General features: G+C 46.1%; 1 protein-coding gene across 1 annotated transcript in view; it reads right to left on the bottom strand.

The window, feature by feature from the left end:
- Positions 1 to 14771, bottom strand: part of CHKB (choline kinase beta) — a 59069-nt gene extending 44298 nt beyond the window's left edge. Inside the window, exon 1 of the mRNA XM_073619230.1 lies at positions 14154 to 14771. Within this exon, the coding sequence (XP_073475331.1) occupies positions 14154 to 14434 (281 nt within the window). The 5' untranslated portion in view covers positions 14435 to 14771. The remainder of the gene's footprint in view (positions 1 to 14153) is intronic.
- Between the last annotated feature and the right edge of the window lie 1824 nt (positions 14772 to 16595).

Here is a 16595-nt window from a genome sequence, read left to right as displayed (position 1 = left end):
CAAGTAGGGCTGAAACAACTAATCGATTATGAAAATAGTTGTCAACTATTTTCATAATCGAGTAATCAGCTAGCCGATTAGTTGGCCTGCATACAGAATGCAATATTTGTTTACATATCAGGAAATACAGTGCAGCACACATACAGCTCAGTACACCGTCCATACATGTCAGTAAGTGCCTGAGAACTTGTGAATGTGTGAGGAGCAATGCCTCATGGGACATGTAGTCCTGGGCAAGAAGTGAGTGGGTGTAAAGGCAGAAGTTTTTTTACCTGGTTATAGGGGCACACTATACTATAATTTGTAGCTTGCTATTGGGGCACTCTGAGGAACATCGGTGAGGAACCCCAGAAGAGAAGAATCTGGGCTGCTCTGTGAAAAACCATTACACAGAGCAGGTAAGTATACCATGTTTGTTGTTAAAAAAAAAAATACTTTAAAGACTGTGCAGGGAAGATCAGCATCTGAACCCAGAGAAGGTGAAGGCTGATAGACTGGAGGTAATAGAAGGCATTACAATTACATTTAAAGTAAACGTTTACATGAAGGCAAGCCACATTATGTGGGAGCAGGGCATATTACATGCAGGCAGGGCACATGGGAACAGGGCACATTACATGCGCCCCCATGTGAAAGGGGTCCAACTAAAAAATGTGATCTCCTAGTCTGATATTTACCAGATTCAACCTCCAATATTATATACAGTATATCTTTCTGTTATTCTCAGAGTAGATTAGAGAATTTCCTCCCTAAACGGAGGAGGAAGGAGGGGGGAGGAAGGAGGGAGGAGGAAGGAGGAAGGAGGGAGGAGGAAGGAGGAAGGAGGAAGGAGGAAGGAGGAAGGAGGAAGGAGGAGAACAGGAAGTGAGCAGAATATCTCTCATAGCTACCCAGACAGCAATAAATAAGGAGCATATACACACGGTAGTCAACTTGAATTGAAGAGTCTCCTTCCAGGGATGGATGCTTTAGGGCAGGGGTCTCCAAATTTTTCAATGAGAGGGCCAGTTTACTGTCCTTTAGACTTAAGGGGGGCCAGACTGTGGTTATTGGGAGTAGAAAAGGTCTGGACATCGGTGGGAATAAACAATGCCTCGTTTTTGGTGTCAGTGGGAGGAACTGTGCCCCATCATTGGTGTCAGTGGGCCTCGTTGTTGGCGTCATTGGGAGGAATTCTGGCCCTTCATTTGCTTTAGTGGGGGGAATTCTTCCCCATTGTTGGTATCAGCGGATGGAAATAGTGCTCCAAGGGCTGGCTAAAAGCAGGCAAAGGGCCGCATCTAGACCACAGTTTGGGGACCACTGATTTAGAACAGACTGTCAAAGTCAAACAGTTTATATTTAAAGTGGATGTAAACCCAATGTCATCCTTTCTAAACTACTGCCATAGGGGTTATCTATAATTATTATTATTATACAGGATTTATATAGCGCTGACAGTTTTACGCAGCGCTTTACAACATTAGGGCAGACAGTACAAGTACAATACAATTCAATACAGGAGGAAACAGAGGGCCCTGCTCGTTAGAGCTTACAATCTAGGAGGGAGGGTCAAGTTATACAAAAGGGTAATAGCTGTGGGGGATGAGCTAATGGAGAAAATAGTGCAGTTGTTAGATGGAGGCAGGATAGGCTTCTGTGAAGAGGAAAGTTTTCAGGGATCGCCTAAAAGTGGATAAATTTGGAGACAGTCTGACAGATTGGGGTAGGGAATTCCAGAGGATAGGCGAGGCTCGGGAGAAGTCCTGGAGGCAGATATGGGAGGAGGGGATGAGGGAGCTAGAGAGCAGGAGGTCTTGGATGGAACGGAGACTGAAGGGGCGATAGTCTATTTAAAAGGTAAGCCAATGAGGAGTGAGTTGCAGTAGTCAAGGCGAGAGATAACCAGGGAGTGAATCAGGAGCTTTGTGGTTTCACTGGTTAGAAAGGGACATAGTTTAGAGATGTTGCGGAGGTTGAGGCGGCAAGCTTTGGAAAGTGATTGGATGTGGGGCCGAAAGGAGAGTTCAGAATCCAGGATAACACCTAGCACCCTGACATGTGGGGACGGGTGGATGGTTTTGCCATTGCTCTTGACAGAGAAGTCAGGGGAAGAGGCACGTGGGGGAGGAAATATTATAAGCTCGGTTTTGGACAAGTTGAGTTTGAGGAAGTGGTGTGACATCCATACAGATATGTCGGGTAGTAAGTTAGTGATGCGTGAGGAGACTGATGGAGTGAGTTGAGGGGTGGAGAGATAGATTTGTGTGTCATCAGCATAGAAATTATATTGAAAGCCGTGATAGGCTATCAACTGACCCAGGGAAGAGGTGTAGATTGAAAATAAAAGAGGTCCAAGAACAGAACCTTGGGGGACCCCGACAGAGAAGGGAAGAGGAGCGGAGGAAGTAGAATTGTAAGTGACACTGAAGGTGCGTTGGGATAGGTAGGATGAGAGCCACTGAAGAGCACAGTCACGGAGACCGAGGGAGTAAAGTTTTTTGAGGAGGAGGGGGTGGTCAACCGTGTCAAAGGCAGCTGAAAGATCCAGAAGTAGGGAGTACAGAATAGTGTCCGTTGGTTTTTGCAGTTAGTAGGTCATTTGTGAGTTTTAAAAGAGCAGTTTCTGTGGAGTGTTGAGGGCGAAATCCAGATTGAAGGGGATCAAGAAGGTTGTTTTTAATGAAGTGGTCACTCAGTTGGTTGTAAACCAGGCGTTCAAGGAGTTTAGAGGAAAAGGGGAGCAAGGAGATAGGACGTAGGTTGTTAAGATTGGTAGGGTCCAAGGACGGCTTTTTGAGTATGGGGGTGACCAGTGCATGTTTTAGAGCATCGGGGAAGATACCAGAGGTAAGGGAGAGATTGAAGATGTGGGTTAGAGAGCGTAGGATGGGGTCACAGGGTGACCGTAGCATTTGAGAGGGAATAGGGTCCAGGGGACAGGTGATTAGGTGGGCGATAGAAAGGAGTTTAGCAACTTCGTCTGTAGTAGCAGATTTGAATAGGGGGAGTGTCACTTGTATCTGTTGACATGGGGTCTTAGCTGGGGGAGATACCTGTAGAATGGAGATTTCATCACGGATTGTATCAATCTTGTTTTTGAAGTGATTAGCGATTTCCTGGGCAGTGAGTAAGTCAGTGGGTGGAGGCGGTGGAGGATAAAGTAGAGAGTTGAAGGTAGAGAAGAGTTTATGGGGATTGGATGAGAAGGTGTTAATAAGAGTTGTAAAATAGGTTTGCTTGGCAGTATGGAGGAAAGAATAGTATTTTTGTAGGGCAGATTTGTATTGGTTGAAGTCTTTGAGAGACTTAGTCTTGTGCCACAGACGCTCAAGAGCACGACTACGTTTGAGAATTTTAGTGTCAGCTGTTTGCCAGGGTTGTAGGGGTCGAGGCCTGATTCTGCGTGTAGTGAGGGGAACGAGCTTGTCCAGGGTGGAGGACAGAGATTTATTGTAGATGGACGTGGCTTGGTTGGGGCAGGACAGGGGAGAGATTTTGTCATAGAGGTGGTCAGTAGCAGAATAGAGGAGAGAGGAGTTGAAGTTGCGAAAGTTTCTATGGGTGATGGTTAGGCAATTGGAGGGAAAGGTGGTGGAAGACAGGGGGAGAGAGAAACTAATAAGGTGGTGGTCGGAGAGAGGAAAGGATTGTTTGAGAAGTTGCATGGAGTGCATAGGTAGGAGAATACAAGGTCAAGCGTGTTGCCATCAGAGTGAGTAGAAGCCTGTACCCATTGCTTCAGGTCAAATGAAGAGGTTAGACTAAGAAGTTTAGAAGTGGCAGGAGTGTTTGTATTAGCAGGGATGTTGAAATCACCAAGAAGGATTGTGGGAATATCCGAAGAGAGAAAGTAGGGTAGCCAGGCAGAAAACTCATCAAGGAAAGTCGATAATGGTCCAGGGGGCCGGTAGATCACAGCAATTCTTAGGGAAGTAGGAGAGAATAGACGTATACAGTGGGCTTCGAATGATGAGAGGGAAAAAGAGGGAGGAGGGTGAATAACCTGGAAGGTGCTCTGGGGGGGATAGGAGGAATCCCACTCCACCTCCCATGCGTCCATTAGGCCTAGGGGAGTGAGTCCAGTGAAGGCCACCCTGGGAGAGGGAAGCAGGAGAAGGGGTGTCATATTCGTGGAGTCAGGTTTCTATAAGGATATACATGCTTCCTGCATGTACCTTTACCTGTCAAATGTCTCCCCTCTGTATGTTATGAGATCCGAAAAAACGACAGATTCTGTGGGTGGGTGGAGTCGTGATGTCAGTAGACTCCCCGCCCACCTCTACACTCCTCTTGTCAATATGCATTTTCTCCTGTGTATTTCTTATACTGAACTTCTGCTATGATCTCTAACATCCAGTGCAAAGACAGGAAAAGTAACCACATGACTTCAGCATGCCAAATCATGCTGAGGTGTGGAACAGCCAATCCTTGCAGAGCTGCTGAAGAAAGGAGTGGGGGAGGGAATTAAAAAATAATACCTGTGTCTTAGGCTAGTGCACGAGATGTAAATCACCTGTCACTCACAGCAAGGGGGAGGATTTGACAAAGTTTTTCTCAGTTTGTCAAGATTTTTCTCACTGAACAATAAAAGAGGATTGCTCAGAGATGGATTAACTCTGTGTGGCAAGACTGGGCTCAAATGATAAGAAATCTTATACTCTACACTATGATATAAAAAAAAAAATAATAAATAAATAATTCGGGTTAACATCCACTTTAACCGCTTCAGCTCCAGAAGATTTTACCCCCTTCCTGACCAGAGCACTTTTTGCGATTCGGCACTGCGTCGCTTTAACTGACAATTGCGCGGTCGTGCGACGTGGCTCTCAAACATATTTGACATGCTTTTTTTCCCCACAAATAGAGCTTTCTTTTGGTGGTATTTGATCACCTCTGCGATTTTTATTTTTTGCGCTATAAACAAAATAAGAGCGACAATTTTGAAAAAAAACACATTTTTTTTTTACATTTTGCTATAATAAATATCCTCCAAAAATATATAAAAAAAAATGTTTTTCCTCAGTTTAGGCCGATCATATTCTTCTACATATTTTTGGTAAAAAAAAAAAAAAAAAAAAAAAAAGAAAAATCATCGCAATAAGCGTTTATGGATTGTTTGCGCAAAAGTTATAGCGTTTACAAAATAGGGGATAGTTTTATGGCATTTTTATTAATATTTTTTTTTTTTTTTTTTACTAGTAATGGTGGCGATCAGCGATTTTTATTGTGACTGCGACGTTATGGCGGACATATTTTACACATTTTTGGGACCAATGTAATTTATACAGCGATCAGTGCGATTAAAAATGCACTGATTACTGTGTAAATGACACTGGCAGTGAAGGGGTTAACCACTAGGGGGTGGGGAGGGGTTAAGTATGTCCTAGGGGAGTGATTCTAACTGTAGGGGGGATGGGCTGTGTGTGTAACTATGCTGATCACTGCTCCCGATTACAGGGAGCAGTGATCTGTGACACTGTCACTAGGCAGAACGGGGAGATGCTGTTTACATCAGCATCTCCCTGTTCGTCCTCTCCGTGAGGCGATCGTGGGTATCCCCTCACGGAGCGGGTATCCCCTCACGGAGCTCCTGGCCGGCACAAGCGCCGCCAGTGGCGCGCATGCAATGGCACGGCGGGGAATTTAAATGGACGTACCTGCAAGTCCATTTGCCCAGCCGTGCCATTCTGCCGACGTACATCGGCGTGCGCCGGTCGGGAAGTGGAGAATACAACTTGAAAAACATGCTGAGAGAAATACAGAGACTGACTAGGTTATTCTCCTTGTGGAAATGCTAACTATACTGCAGTCCTCGGCTACAATACGGTATGTCCTGTGTCACTGACCAAAAACAAGCATGTGACAAGGAAAGTCAGAATGTCCGATTTGCAAATTGAAGGTCAGTGACTCAGAAAGTATTGATGCTCATGTATCAGAATGACTCCGGCTTTCCCTGGAGGTTGATAGGAGTTTCTTGAGCTGTGAACAATCACAGACTGATCTCCCACCTACAGTGATTACCAATGTAAGGAGGCAATTCCTACTGACATTTGATGTAAGTAATGTCATTCACTTCTAGACCAATCACAATCAAAGGGCATGTCTCCACTGACAAATACAATCACGATCTGTGTTACTTTCTAGCCATTATTAACCACTTCAATACCAGGCACTTTCACACCTTCCTGCCCAGGCACCAAAGGGCACTGAAAGGTACTTATTAGTGGCACTGATAGACGGCACTGAATTTCACTGATAGGCATCACTGGCAGGCATTTTTCATGGGCAGCGATTGGCAGCTGCCTGGTGGTCTAGGGCGGCATACCTGCTGGTCCAACGTGGTGGCCATCCGAGTAGGGGTCTGCGTTGATAAACAATCAGCACAGACCCCCCCCCCCTTCCCCACCCCGTCAGGAGAGCAACCGATTGGCTCTCCTCTGCTCGCGTCTGTCAGACGCGAATGAGGAAAAGCCGATCAATGGCTCTTCCAGTTTACATCGTTATCAGCCGTAATTGGACACCAGCGATCACGTGGTAAAGAGTCTCTGTCAAAGACTCTTTACCTAGATCAGAGTTGCGGTGCGTCAGACTGACACACTGCAACAACGATTCCCGGGGCGCGCAGCAGCTTGATATCCTGATGACGTCAGGTCAGGATATGGCAACCACTTTGCCGACGTCATTTTGCTATATGGCGGGCAGCAAGTGGTTAAAGCATTTGTAAAGGTTTAGATTTTTTTTTTTTTAAATAACAAACATGATATACTTACCTGGTCTATGCAATGGTTTAGCACAGAGCAGCCCTAATACTCCTCTTCTCAGATCCCACACCGATGCTCCTGGCCCCTCCCCCCTGATAAGTTCCCCCATAGCAAGCTGCTTGATAATGGCTCCCGCTGCTGCCTCAGCCAATGAGAAGGGAGAGACCCAGGCAAGCTTCTGCACTCATGCACATAACTGGATCATGCTCAGGTGCGTAAAAGAGTATAGAGAAAGGGATGGGGGGTGTTGAGGGGGTTGCTGCATACTGAAGGTTTTTTCCCTTTATACATAGAATGCATGAAGGGAAAAAACCTCAAGCCTTTACAACCACTTTAATTTATTTTGAAGAATAGAGCAAGCTTACTCTTTATGCTATTTTACTGTGAAGGGATGACAGAAAAGGTTCTTTAGCAGGGGTTCCTCGAGACCTTAAAATTCTTTTGAGAGTTTCTCTATAGGACAAAAAGGTTTTGGAAAGGCTGGTATGATGAAGGCAACTGGCACAACACCCTCACTGAAGGTGTCAGGAACAGCGGCTCACATATTTCCAATTTCAAATATAAATTATGTCTTGGCTAAGTACCGAGCACACATGATGAAATTAAAGTTACTGTTGTGTTATTTACCCTATATTACAACTCATAATAAATCATTGTCTACAGGTTAATTATCCTATACTGCAACACTAAGGCCTCATGTACACTGCTGCTGGTAAACGAACGTTAAGGAGCAGTTGGGCTTTTTTTTTTTTTAGCTGCCCCTGAACTCGCCTTTATGTTATCTTATCAGTACATGTACACAGGGTCGTTTCTAGTGGTTTCTAGGCAGTTGAGTTTAGAAGCATTTTTTGTAAAGCAAAAAAAAAAAAAAAATAAAAAATACAATCAGGACGGATGTTCAGAGGCATTTAAAACACCAAACGCCTGTAACAGCTTGTTAACGTTGCATTTTGTTAACAGGCGTTTCTGGAGATACATTTTTGACTGTTTGAAGAATAAATAAAATGCTCCTAAACGCAAAACGCGGCTAAAAGCAGCATGTAAACCCGGCAAAACGGACGTTTCTAAACATCGGTTACTATCTGTCAAGTTAAATCATTCGGGAGAAGTTTCCCGCGTACATTAAGCCTAAATATTTGAATAAAGCAAACATTGTGCAAGATCCACAGGAAACGCTTGTGATCAATGTGTAATCTTTGTACCTGCCATGTCGACACTCCATACAGCCAAGAGTCGGAGTGCACAGAATACACCAGATGACTCATAACAGCAATGGATACATTGTATAGGTACAGACAATTGGCATTTAAGGACATACATCTGCCTGGAGCTGGGCTTTAAGTATGTCCGTGCCAACAAGGCCTTATTAATACTAGATGATGATCAACACAGCAAGCATACAGGCAGGTATCACATTCACATGTGACCCTGTAATGTTAATACAAGCCCATTTCTTTTTACATTGTTACTGTTTGAAGGACCTATGCGATGCATACTAGCACATTATAACTTTGCCTTGCAGGTTGAAAAAAAATAAAAAAAGCAGCCAGTGGTTTACTACTGCTTTAAACAGGGATTTCACCCCCTGCCATACTACTTTTTACCCCGAACTTTTTTAGGTGTATTATGCACAAAAAACATTCACACTCAGCAATTTTCTGAAGAGAATCTGCTGCACACCCTGCCCTACACCGTCATTGACATCATCAGGGGGACCACTGTCTCCGCCAGTTTCTTACAGCCTGCCACCACATCATGTACTGTACTGTGCCTCCTGGGAGGAGTGATGTGATATTTCAAGAAGCTGTGGGCCACAAATACATCATTCTCACCCATCTCAGCTGCATCTATCCCTTGTCGCCTCTAAAGCTGGAGACACACTATACAATTTTCTTTAAATTTTTTCCTTTAAATTTATCAAAACCATATAACATCAGGTCAAACCTAAAAACTTTCAAATTGTATGCAATCAGGCAGGCCCTTGCACTACATGGTTGAAAGTAAATCTAAAAGGAATTGAACAACAAATGTTGTATAGTGTGTATCCAGCTTTAGACTGAGAGCTGAGTAACATAATCCCAACAGTATAATAAATTCATAAACAAATGCTTATTTAAACAGAAAATGACAAGTGCTAAACATATAAATCCATAATATAATGCTGAGTGCTTCAACAACAGTGCATATTTTCACAAGGTCATGCGGTGTGCCGGTGTCCCCACTAGGGATGCAACGGATCAAAAAACTCACGGTTCGGATCGTTCCTCGGATCAGGAGTCACGGTTCGGATCATTTTCGGATCAACAAAAAAAAATCTCCCCCACTGTAATAATATATTAGCAGGGTATGGCAGAGTATTGGCAGGGCACTGCAGAGTATTGGCAGGGCACTGCAGAGTATTGGCAGGGCACTGCAGAGTATTGGCAGGGCACTGCAGTGTATTGGCAGGGCACTGCAGAGTATTGGCAGGGCACTGCAGAGTATTGGCAGGGCACTGCAGAGTATTGGCAGGGCATTGCAGAGTATTGGCAGGGTATGGAAGAGTAATGTCAGGGCATTGCAGAGTATTGGCAGGGTATGGAAGAGTAATGTCAGGGCACTGCAGAGTATTGGCAGGGTATGGAAGAGTATTGTCAGGGCATTGCAGAGTATTGGCAGGGTATTGCAGAGTAGTGGCAGGGTATGGCAGAGTATTGCAGGGCATTGCAGAGTACATCCGAACTCTCCCCTCCACTGTACAGATCAGTACACAGAGGGGAGAGAGGAACCGGCGTCATTGTTACAAGTGATCGCTCCGTCATTTGACGGAGCGATCACGTGGTAAACGGCTGCCGGGTGTACCAAGATGGCCGCCGCTCCGGAGCTAGGCCGAAGCCGCGGCCTTTCCTATGGCCGAGGCCACAGAGCGCTCCGCGGATCGCGGGTGTCCCGATCCGCGGAGGTTAATCCGTATGGATCACAGATCAATGACGATCCGTTGCACCCCTAGTCCCCACTCATGCTCCCCCTCTTTTACCGCAATCACCAAAAAGCTCTCTCCACCAGGGGGTAAACATCATCTACAGCACACACTGGCCAAAAATAGTTTGTATGCCTCTCCTTCCTCCCAAAGTTCCTCTGCACCATCGATGACATACAGCCCCCCAACGAAGCCTGGCCACCACGGCAATGCTTAATTCATTCTATGCATTAAAGCAGGGGTCCACCTATCTATCGTTTTTTTTGTTTTTTTTTAGTTCATTCACAAACTTTCCTTCTCAGCATTACATACTCACATATTGTGTGTAATATGTCCGCCTGTGTCAGATTTCGTCGGAAAGAATAACTTATATTATTCACTGCAGGCGGTTTCCATCTTCATTGTGGGCATTTGAAGCCCACAAGCATTTATTTCCTGGATGCTGTGAATGCTGTGCTCCCAGCATTCACCGCTCGTTCCCGCACATGCTCAGTGGCATCCTGGGAAGCCTGAGACTAGCTCCCAGGAGTCTGGGAGAGGCTAGAAACACGCCTACTCCCATGGGAGGAGAACCAGGAAGTGCAAAGAAGAATAGAAAAATAAAAGGTAATTACGGCGATTTAAATTTTTTTAAAAGGCATGTCAGCATCTAGGCAAGGAAGAGAATACATACAGATATTGTTCAAAATTTGGGTGGAACCCCGCTTTAAGATAAAAAGCCTTCTGTGTGTAGCAGCCCCCCCCTCTTACTTTAGGTCCTTCTCTGTCCAACAAAGTCAACGAATCCCTTGGCCGTTCGGGACTCTCCTGATTGGCTAACTCACTTTGACAGCTGCGGGAGCCAATCAGGAGAGAGGGGGCGGGGCCGAACGGCAACTCCATGTCTGCATGGACACACAGAGCTGCAGCTCGGCTTGGGTGCCCCCATAGCAAGCTGCTTGCTGTGGGGGCACTCGACAGGAGGGATGGGCCAGGAGCAGCAAAGAGGGACCCGAGAAGAGGAGGATCTGGGCTGCTCTGTGGAAAATCAACTGCAGAGAGCAGGCAAGTATAACATTAGTATTAAAAAAATAAAATAAAAAATAAACACGAGACTTTACAATGACTTTAACCACTTCAGCCCCGGAAGATTTGGCTGCTGAATAACCGGGCCCATTTTTGCGATTCGGCACTGCGTCGCTTTAACTGACAATTGCGCGGTAGTGCGACGTTGCACCCAAACAAAATTGACATCCTTTTTTCCCCGCAAATAGAGCTTTCTTTTAGTGGTATTTGATCACCTCTGCGGTTTTTATTTTTTGCGCTATAAACCAAAAAACAGGGACAATTTTGAAAAAAAAAAAAAAAAAAACGCAAATTTTTTCTCAGTTTAGGCCGACATGTATTCTTCTACATATTTTTGGTAAAAAAAAAATTAAAAACATTAAAATCGCAATAAGCGTATATTGATTGGTTTGCGTCTAAAATAGGGGATAGATTTATAGCATTTTTATTATTTTTTTTTTTTTTACTAGTAATGTCGGCAATCTGCGATTTTTATCGGACTGTAGCATTATGGCGGGTACATCGGACACTTTTGACACATTTTTGGGACCACTGGCATCTATACAGCGATCAGTGCTATAAAAATGCACTGATTACTGTAACAATGTCGCTGGCAGAGAAGGGGTTAACACTAGGGGGCAATCAAGGGGTTAATTGTGTTCCCTGTGTGTGTTTCTAACTGTAGGGGGAGGGGACAGGAAGTGATGGATCGTGGTTCCCAGCTAATAGGAACTCACGATCTGTCACACCTCACAGAACAGAACAAGGATTTGTGGGTTCACACACACACACACACACACACACACAGACACACACACTTCCCTGTTCTGCCTCTCGTATCCACGACCATCGGCACTCCCGCTGTGCAGTGGGCGGCGCACGCATCTGCTATCCCGATCCCACAAACTGACGTATAGCTACGACGGTTCGCGGGATTGTGCCGACCAGCTGCAGTAAAATGACAGTGGCTGTTCGGCGAGGGGTTAAATAAGCATTTGTTTATGAGTGTATTAAACTGCTGGTATTACGTTTACACCAGCGTATTACTTTGGACTCTTATTTTTAGCACTTGTCACTTTTCTGTTTAAATAAGCATTTGTTTATGAATTTATTATATTGTTGGGATTAATGCCGGCCATACACGGTTCGAATTTCATAAGAATTTTCTTTCGAAGATCGTACGAAAGAATTTTCATACGAATTTCGCACCATTAGTGGGCTGCAACAACGGACGATTTTTATGCGGCAATCAAATTTGAGGAATTGGACATGTTGGAAATTTTTTGAAAAACTAACGATTTTCTAATCAATGATGGGAGAATCGTGTGAGAAATGTAATAAGAAAAGAAAATTTACGGAGAGAAAAGAAGATTCCCGGCCACGAAAATTCTTTTCTGTAGCAACATGAGGTGAAATTGAAGGCTTGGTCGGCCGAATTTCGAAAATCAAAGGTGGCATCATCGGATCACAAAAAAAAAAAAAAAAAACTTTCTGATTTTGAAAAGAAAATTCATTCGAAATTCGACCATGTATGGCATGCTTAAGTTTACAATAAATGTATAATATTTTTATACCTGTAATATCACATTTTCAGAGGAAATTTTTGCACATGTATTAATTATAGCATTTTATTTCTATCACAGGTTATCAATTGGTAAATATAGCACCTCCCTAAGCAGAGTGCTGCTGACTGTCAATCAGCGGCTCTCCACTCCCCTGCACTCACTGGAGCGCTGAGCTGTGGAGGGGCGGGCAGCACCTGTCTCAGCGGCTCACTGAGAGCCTGAGACGGGTGTCAGTCCAGGCAACTGGCAAAACCAGGCTTTATTGTTGGGATGACACGGTGAATGGATCGATTTCTGTGACGTCAGCAGAGAGCAGACTTCAGACCGATCTCTGCTATAAACGAGTCAAAGGAAAGCAGAACGAATTGCACTCCGGTGATCCATAGGAGAAGTACAGCCAAATGAGCTCAGGCTGGACTTATCCTTTAATTGTGTCCACCTTGACACCAGGAGTAGAAGTCTTTCATCATATAAAGCAGCGCCACAGCTACTTTCTATCTACCACTCTTAGGGTCCTTTCACACTGGAGCGGTTTGCAGGCGCTATTGCGCTAATAATAGCGCCTGCAAACCGACCCGAAAGTGCCGCTGCTGTCTCTCCAGTGTGAAAGCCCTCGGGGCTTTCACACTGGAGCGGTGCGCTAGCAGGACGGGAAAAAAGTCCTGCTAGCAGTATCTTTGGAGCGGTGAAGGAGAGGAATGTATACCGCTCCTGCACATTGGGACAGCGCGGCTATACTGCCAGCAAAGCGCCTCTGCAGAGGCGCTTTGCGGTGGTTTTCAACCCTTTTACCCCCCGCTAGCGGCAGAGAAACAGCTAGCGGCCGCATACCGACGGTAAAGCGCCGCTTTACCGCCGATGCCGCCCCTGCCCCAGTGTGAAAGGGCCCTTAAAGCGGGATTCCGGCCACGATAATTTGTTTTTTTTTAAGTCAGCAACTACAAACACTGTAGCTGCTGACTTTAAATAAGTAGACTGACCTTGTCCTGGGTGCCCGTGATGTCGGCTGCCCGAGGCCAACCCGTCCCTTGGCTCTTGGCACCACCATCTTAAGTAAGGGAAACAGGCAGTGGAGCCTTGCGGGTTCACTGCCAGTTTTTTACTGCGCAGGCGCGGCGATCTGTGAATGGCCCCACGTTTTTTTGGGAACACACACGGTTCTCAGAAGGCAATGGGGCCGCTCAGTTAGGAGCAGAACACGCCACGGAAGAGGCAGATTAGGAAGACTGCCTAGCAACAAGGGTTCAGGTAAGTTTAAAAAAAAAATTTTTTTCAAATGTTTTTTTTTTATTTTTTTCAAGATTTTTCATGCTATTTTCTATTTTAGGGTGGTCCTCCACTTTAAAAAAAGAAAAAAAAAAAAAAAAGACACACGACATTTACCTGTCCAGGGATCCAGCGCTGTCCTCACCCGGGCCGGATCTTCACTGGTCTTCGGGTCCCCGACATGTTTGCCAAGGGAAGCCAGTTGTGACTCCTTGTGGCTGTGCTTAGTGAATGGTCCCGCAAAGTAACTTCTAATTAGATCATCTGGGTGATCGGAGTGAAAGTGGGAGCGAATACCTATCAACACCCCCCCCCCCTAAAAAAAAAGTCCCTGAGTCAAGGAGAGGGCAGAAAGCAGAAGTTCCCCTTTGGGGTGACGTTGCACTTTAGGGTAACATCCAGTAATCCTCACATTGGATGGTCTCTCCTTCTCACATGTCTGATGAAGGGATCCTGTGTGACCCCGAAACGTTGCGCTCTTCTGCTGTAATGATTGATTAGTGGGGTGTGCTGACAGATATAATAGGACCCCCAAGCACTAGTAATGACAGATGAGAGGGGTGGGGCAGACATTACCTGACCACAGAGACCCGGATGTGTTTGGGTTGGATGCTCCCCCAGGCTCCCCCCAGGTATTCCCGGCACAGGGTGAAGGCTCTCATTCGAAGCTCATCGCTCAGCTCCATTCTTCGTCCTCCCGGGGAGACAGGCTCCACTGAGGAGGATGGAGGGCAGGAGGCTTCCCCCGGGGGTTCAGTCACTGCCCGGACCGCTTGTTCTCCGTCCGGACTGACAGGAGACTCCCCGCTCTTCTCCTCATCCCCTGTCTGAGGATCGGCGCCTCCCACACACTGCATACTGCCGGCTACCACTCCACCATGGCCAGCTCAGCCTGCACTTCTCCTCGTCACCTCATGTGGACACATGCCAGCTTGGCCGACCGTCAGCTCATCCAGCCAATCAAAACGAGGGATACTCCCCGCTGGACCCAATCGCACACCCCCTACACAGACTGCAGAGCCCTGATGAACAGCTGTCCGCAGCACAGGGGGGAAGCTTTGTATTGGTGGTAGGCTTATCATACGACACACATTTATCTCATTACCCCAAATGCACAGTATATTGTAGGAGATATGTGCCTAATACACGATGTGTATTGCTACGGATCCATCATATCAGAATCATAAACGCCCCTGTCTAGTACCATCAACCCGGAAGTGGAGACATCTAAGCTGCGGGAGGTGTGGCGCTCTAGTGACAGCCAGTTTACCGCTCTGTGATTGGTCAGTCTAAAATATCGTGATTGTTTGTGACTGGCGGGAGTATTTTTTTTGTACCACGAGGAGGTGAGTATATGGTGAATGTTGGTGACCTTAGGGGATGATGTAGGTGCAGGGCTGTCTTTAATATTGATTGGGCCCTGGGCAAACATTTTCTTGCCCCCCCCCCCAATTCCGAGACATACAAAAAATAGCAGGTAGATGCAGAGCAGATCATGCAGCAATTGGTTGCCAGAGGTTACAGCCTATCCTTACTGCTCACTAGCTGGTTGCTAGAGATTACAGCACATAATTTCTGCTTGCCAATTGGTTGCCAGAGGTTACTGCACATTAATAGTGCTCACAGATTGGTTGCTAGGAGTTACAGCACATCATTACCACTCACTGGTTGCTAGAGATTACAGCAGATCACTACTGTTCACTATTTGGTTGCTACAAGTTAATGCACATTATTACAACTCACTGTGAAGTGGAGCAATCCCAAATAATTGAGCAAGTAAAGCAGCACATTAATACAAATACTACAGGAGATGACCAGAGACTGGAAATATACTGCAGGAGATGACCAGAGACTGCGGACATGCTACAGGTGACAGTCAGAGACTGCGGACATGCTACAGGTGACAGTCAGAGACTGCGGACATGCTACAGGTGACAGTCAGAGACTGCGGACATGCTACAGGTGACAGTCAGAGACTGCGGACATGGTACAGGAGACCATCCGAGACTGTGGGCATGGTACAGGAGACCATCTGAGACTGCGGACGTGGTACAGGAGACAATCGGAGACTACGGACATGCTACAGGAGACAATCGGAGACTGCGGACATGCTACTGGAGATGGTCAGAGAACTTTCAGCAATGCACAGCTTTACAGTTGAATAACACAGCTCAGGGTTTCAGCAGTCAGGCAATTTATGGGTGTAAGGACATACCTGGCCAGCCGAGAAAACCGCATACAGCCAGAGGTCCGGGGGCAGGGCTTCCACACTCTGCTCTCACTACAACTGCTCCACCCTGAGCATACAGGCATGGGGTGGGGTAAGAGCATCAGTGGAGTTCCCTGCCCCGCCCCCTCTCTGCTGGCTAGCTCGGGAATACAGCCTCATGTGTCCTCTGTGCGCTCTGCAAAGCGTCATCGTGGGCCCCAATTCACAAGTAGTGCGGACTCAATGCTTTGGACCCCCCAACAAAGATTGGGCCCAGGGCAGGTGCCCCATTTGCCCTGCGTTAAAGACTGCCCTTTGTAGGTGACCTTTCCCACTTTACTTTATTAGTCGTGTTTGTTGCTCTGTCCATCCTGTAATCCCCTCTTAAATGAAGATATATTGTGCATTGTGCGTGCTTTTTAAAAATGATTCTGCATATAATCTTATTATACAGCGCGGCTGGGTGCTCACGTGACCTGCCGGCGCTCTCCTTCATTGGTCCGGGCACTACATTGGGAGGGGCTGTGTTTCCTCGCTGACGTCAGCAGGAAGGAGAGCCAGGGAAGTCATGTGAGGGCCCTGCGGCACTGTAAATTAGGTGTTTTGCTGAATTATTTAAAAAAAACATATACTGCATATTATATCTTAACATCAGAGAGGGGTTTAAAGGATTTGTCACTAGTAATTTTATCAGCTATAGTGGCCCAGAGGGACGGGGAGGACACGAATAACACAGACTCCCAAGCTGACAGGGAGAGAGGAGAGACAGCAAGATGATGGAGGCACGTAAATTGACTACGGTAATCCAG

This window comes from Aquarana catesbeiana, linkage group LG03, assembly GCF_042186555.1.
Source record: "Aquarana catesbeiana isolate 2022-GZ linkage group LG03, ASM4218655v1, whole genome shotgun sequence".
NCBI classification, from domain to species: domain Eukaryota; kingdom Metazoa; phylum Chordata; class Amphibia; order Anura; family Ranidae; genus Aquarana; species Aquarana catesbeiana.
The sequence above is the reverse complement of the archived record's forward strand: the minus strand, read 5'-3'. Positions and strand labels throughout refer to the sequence as shown.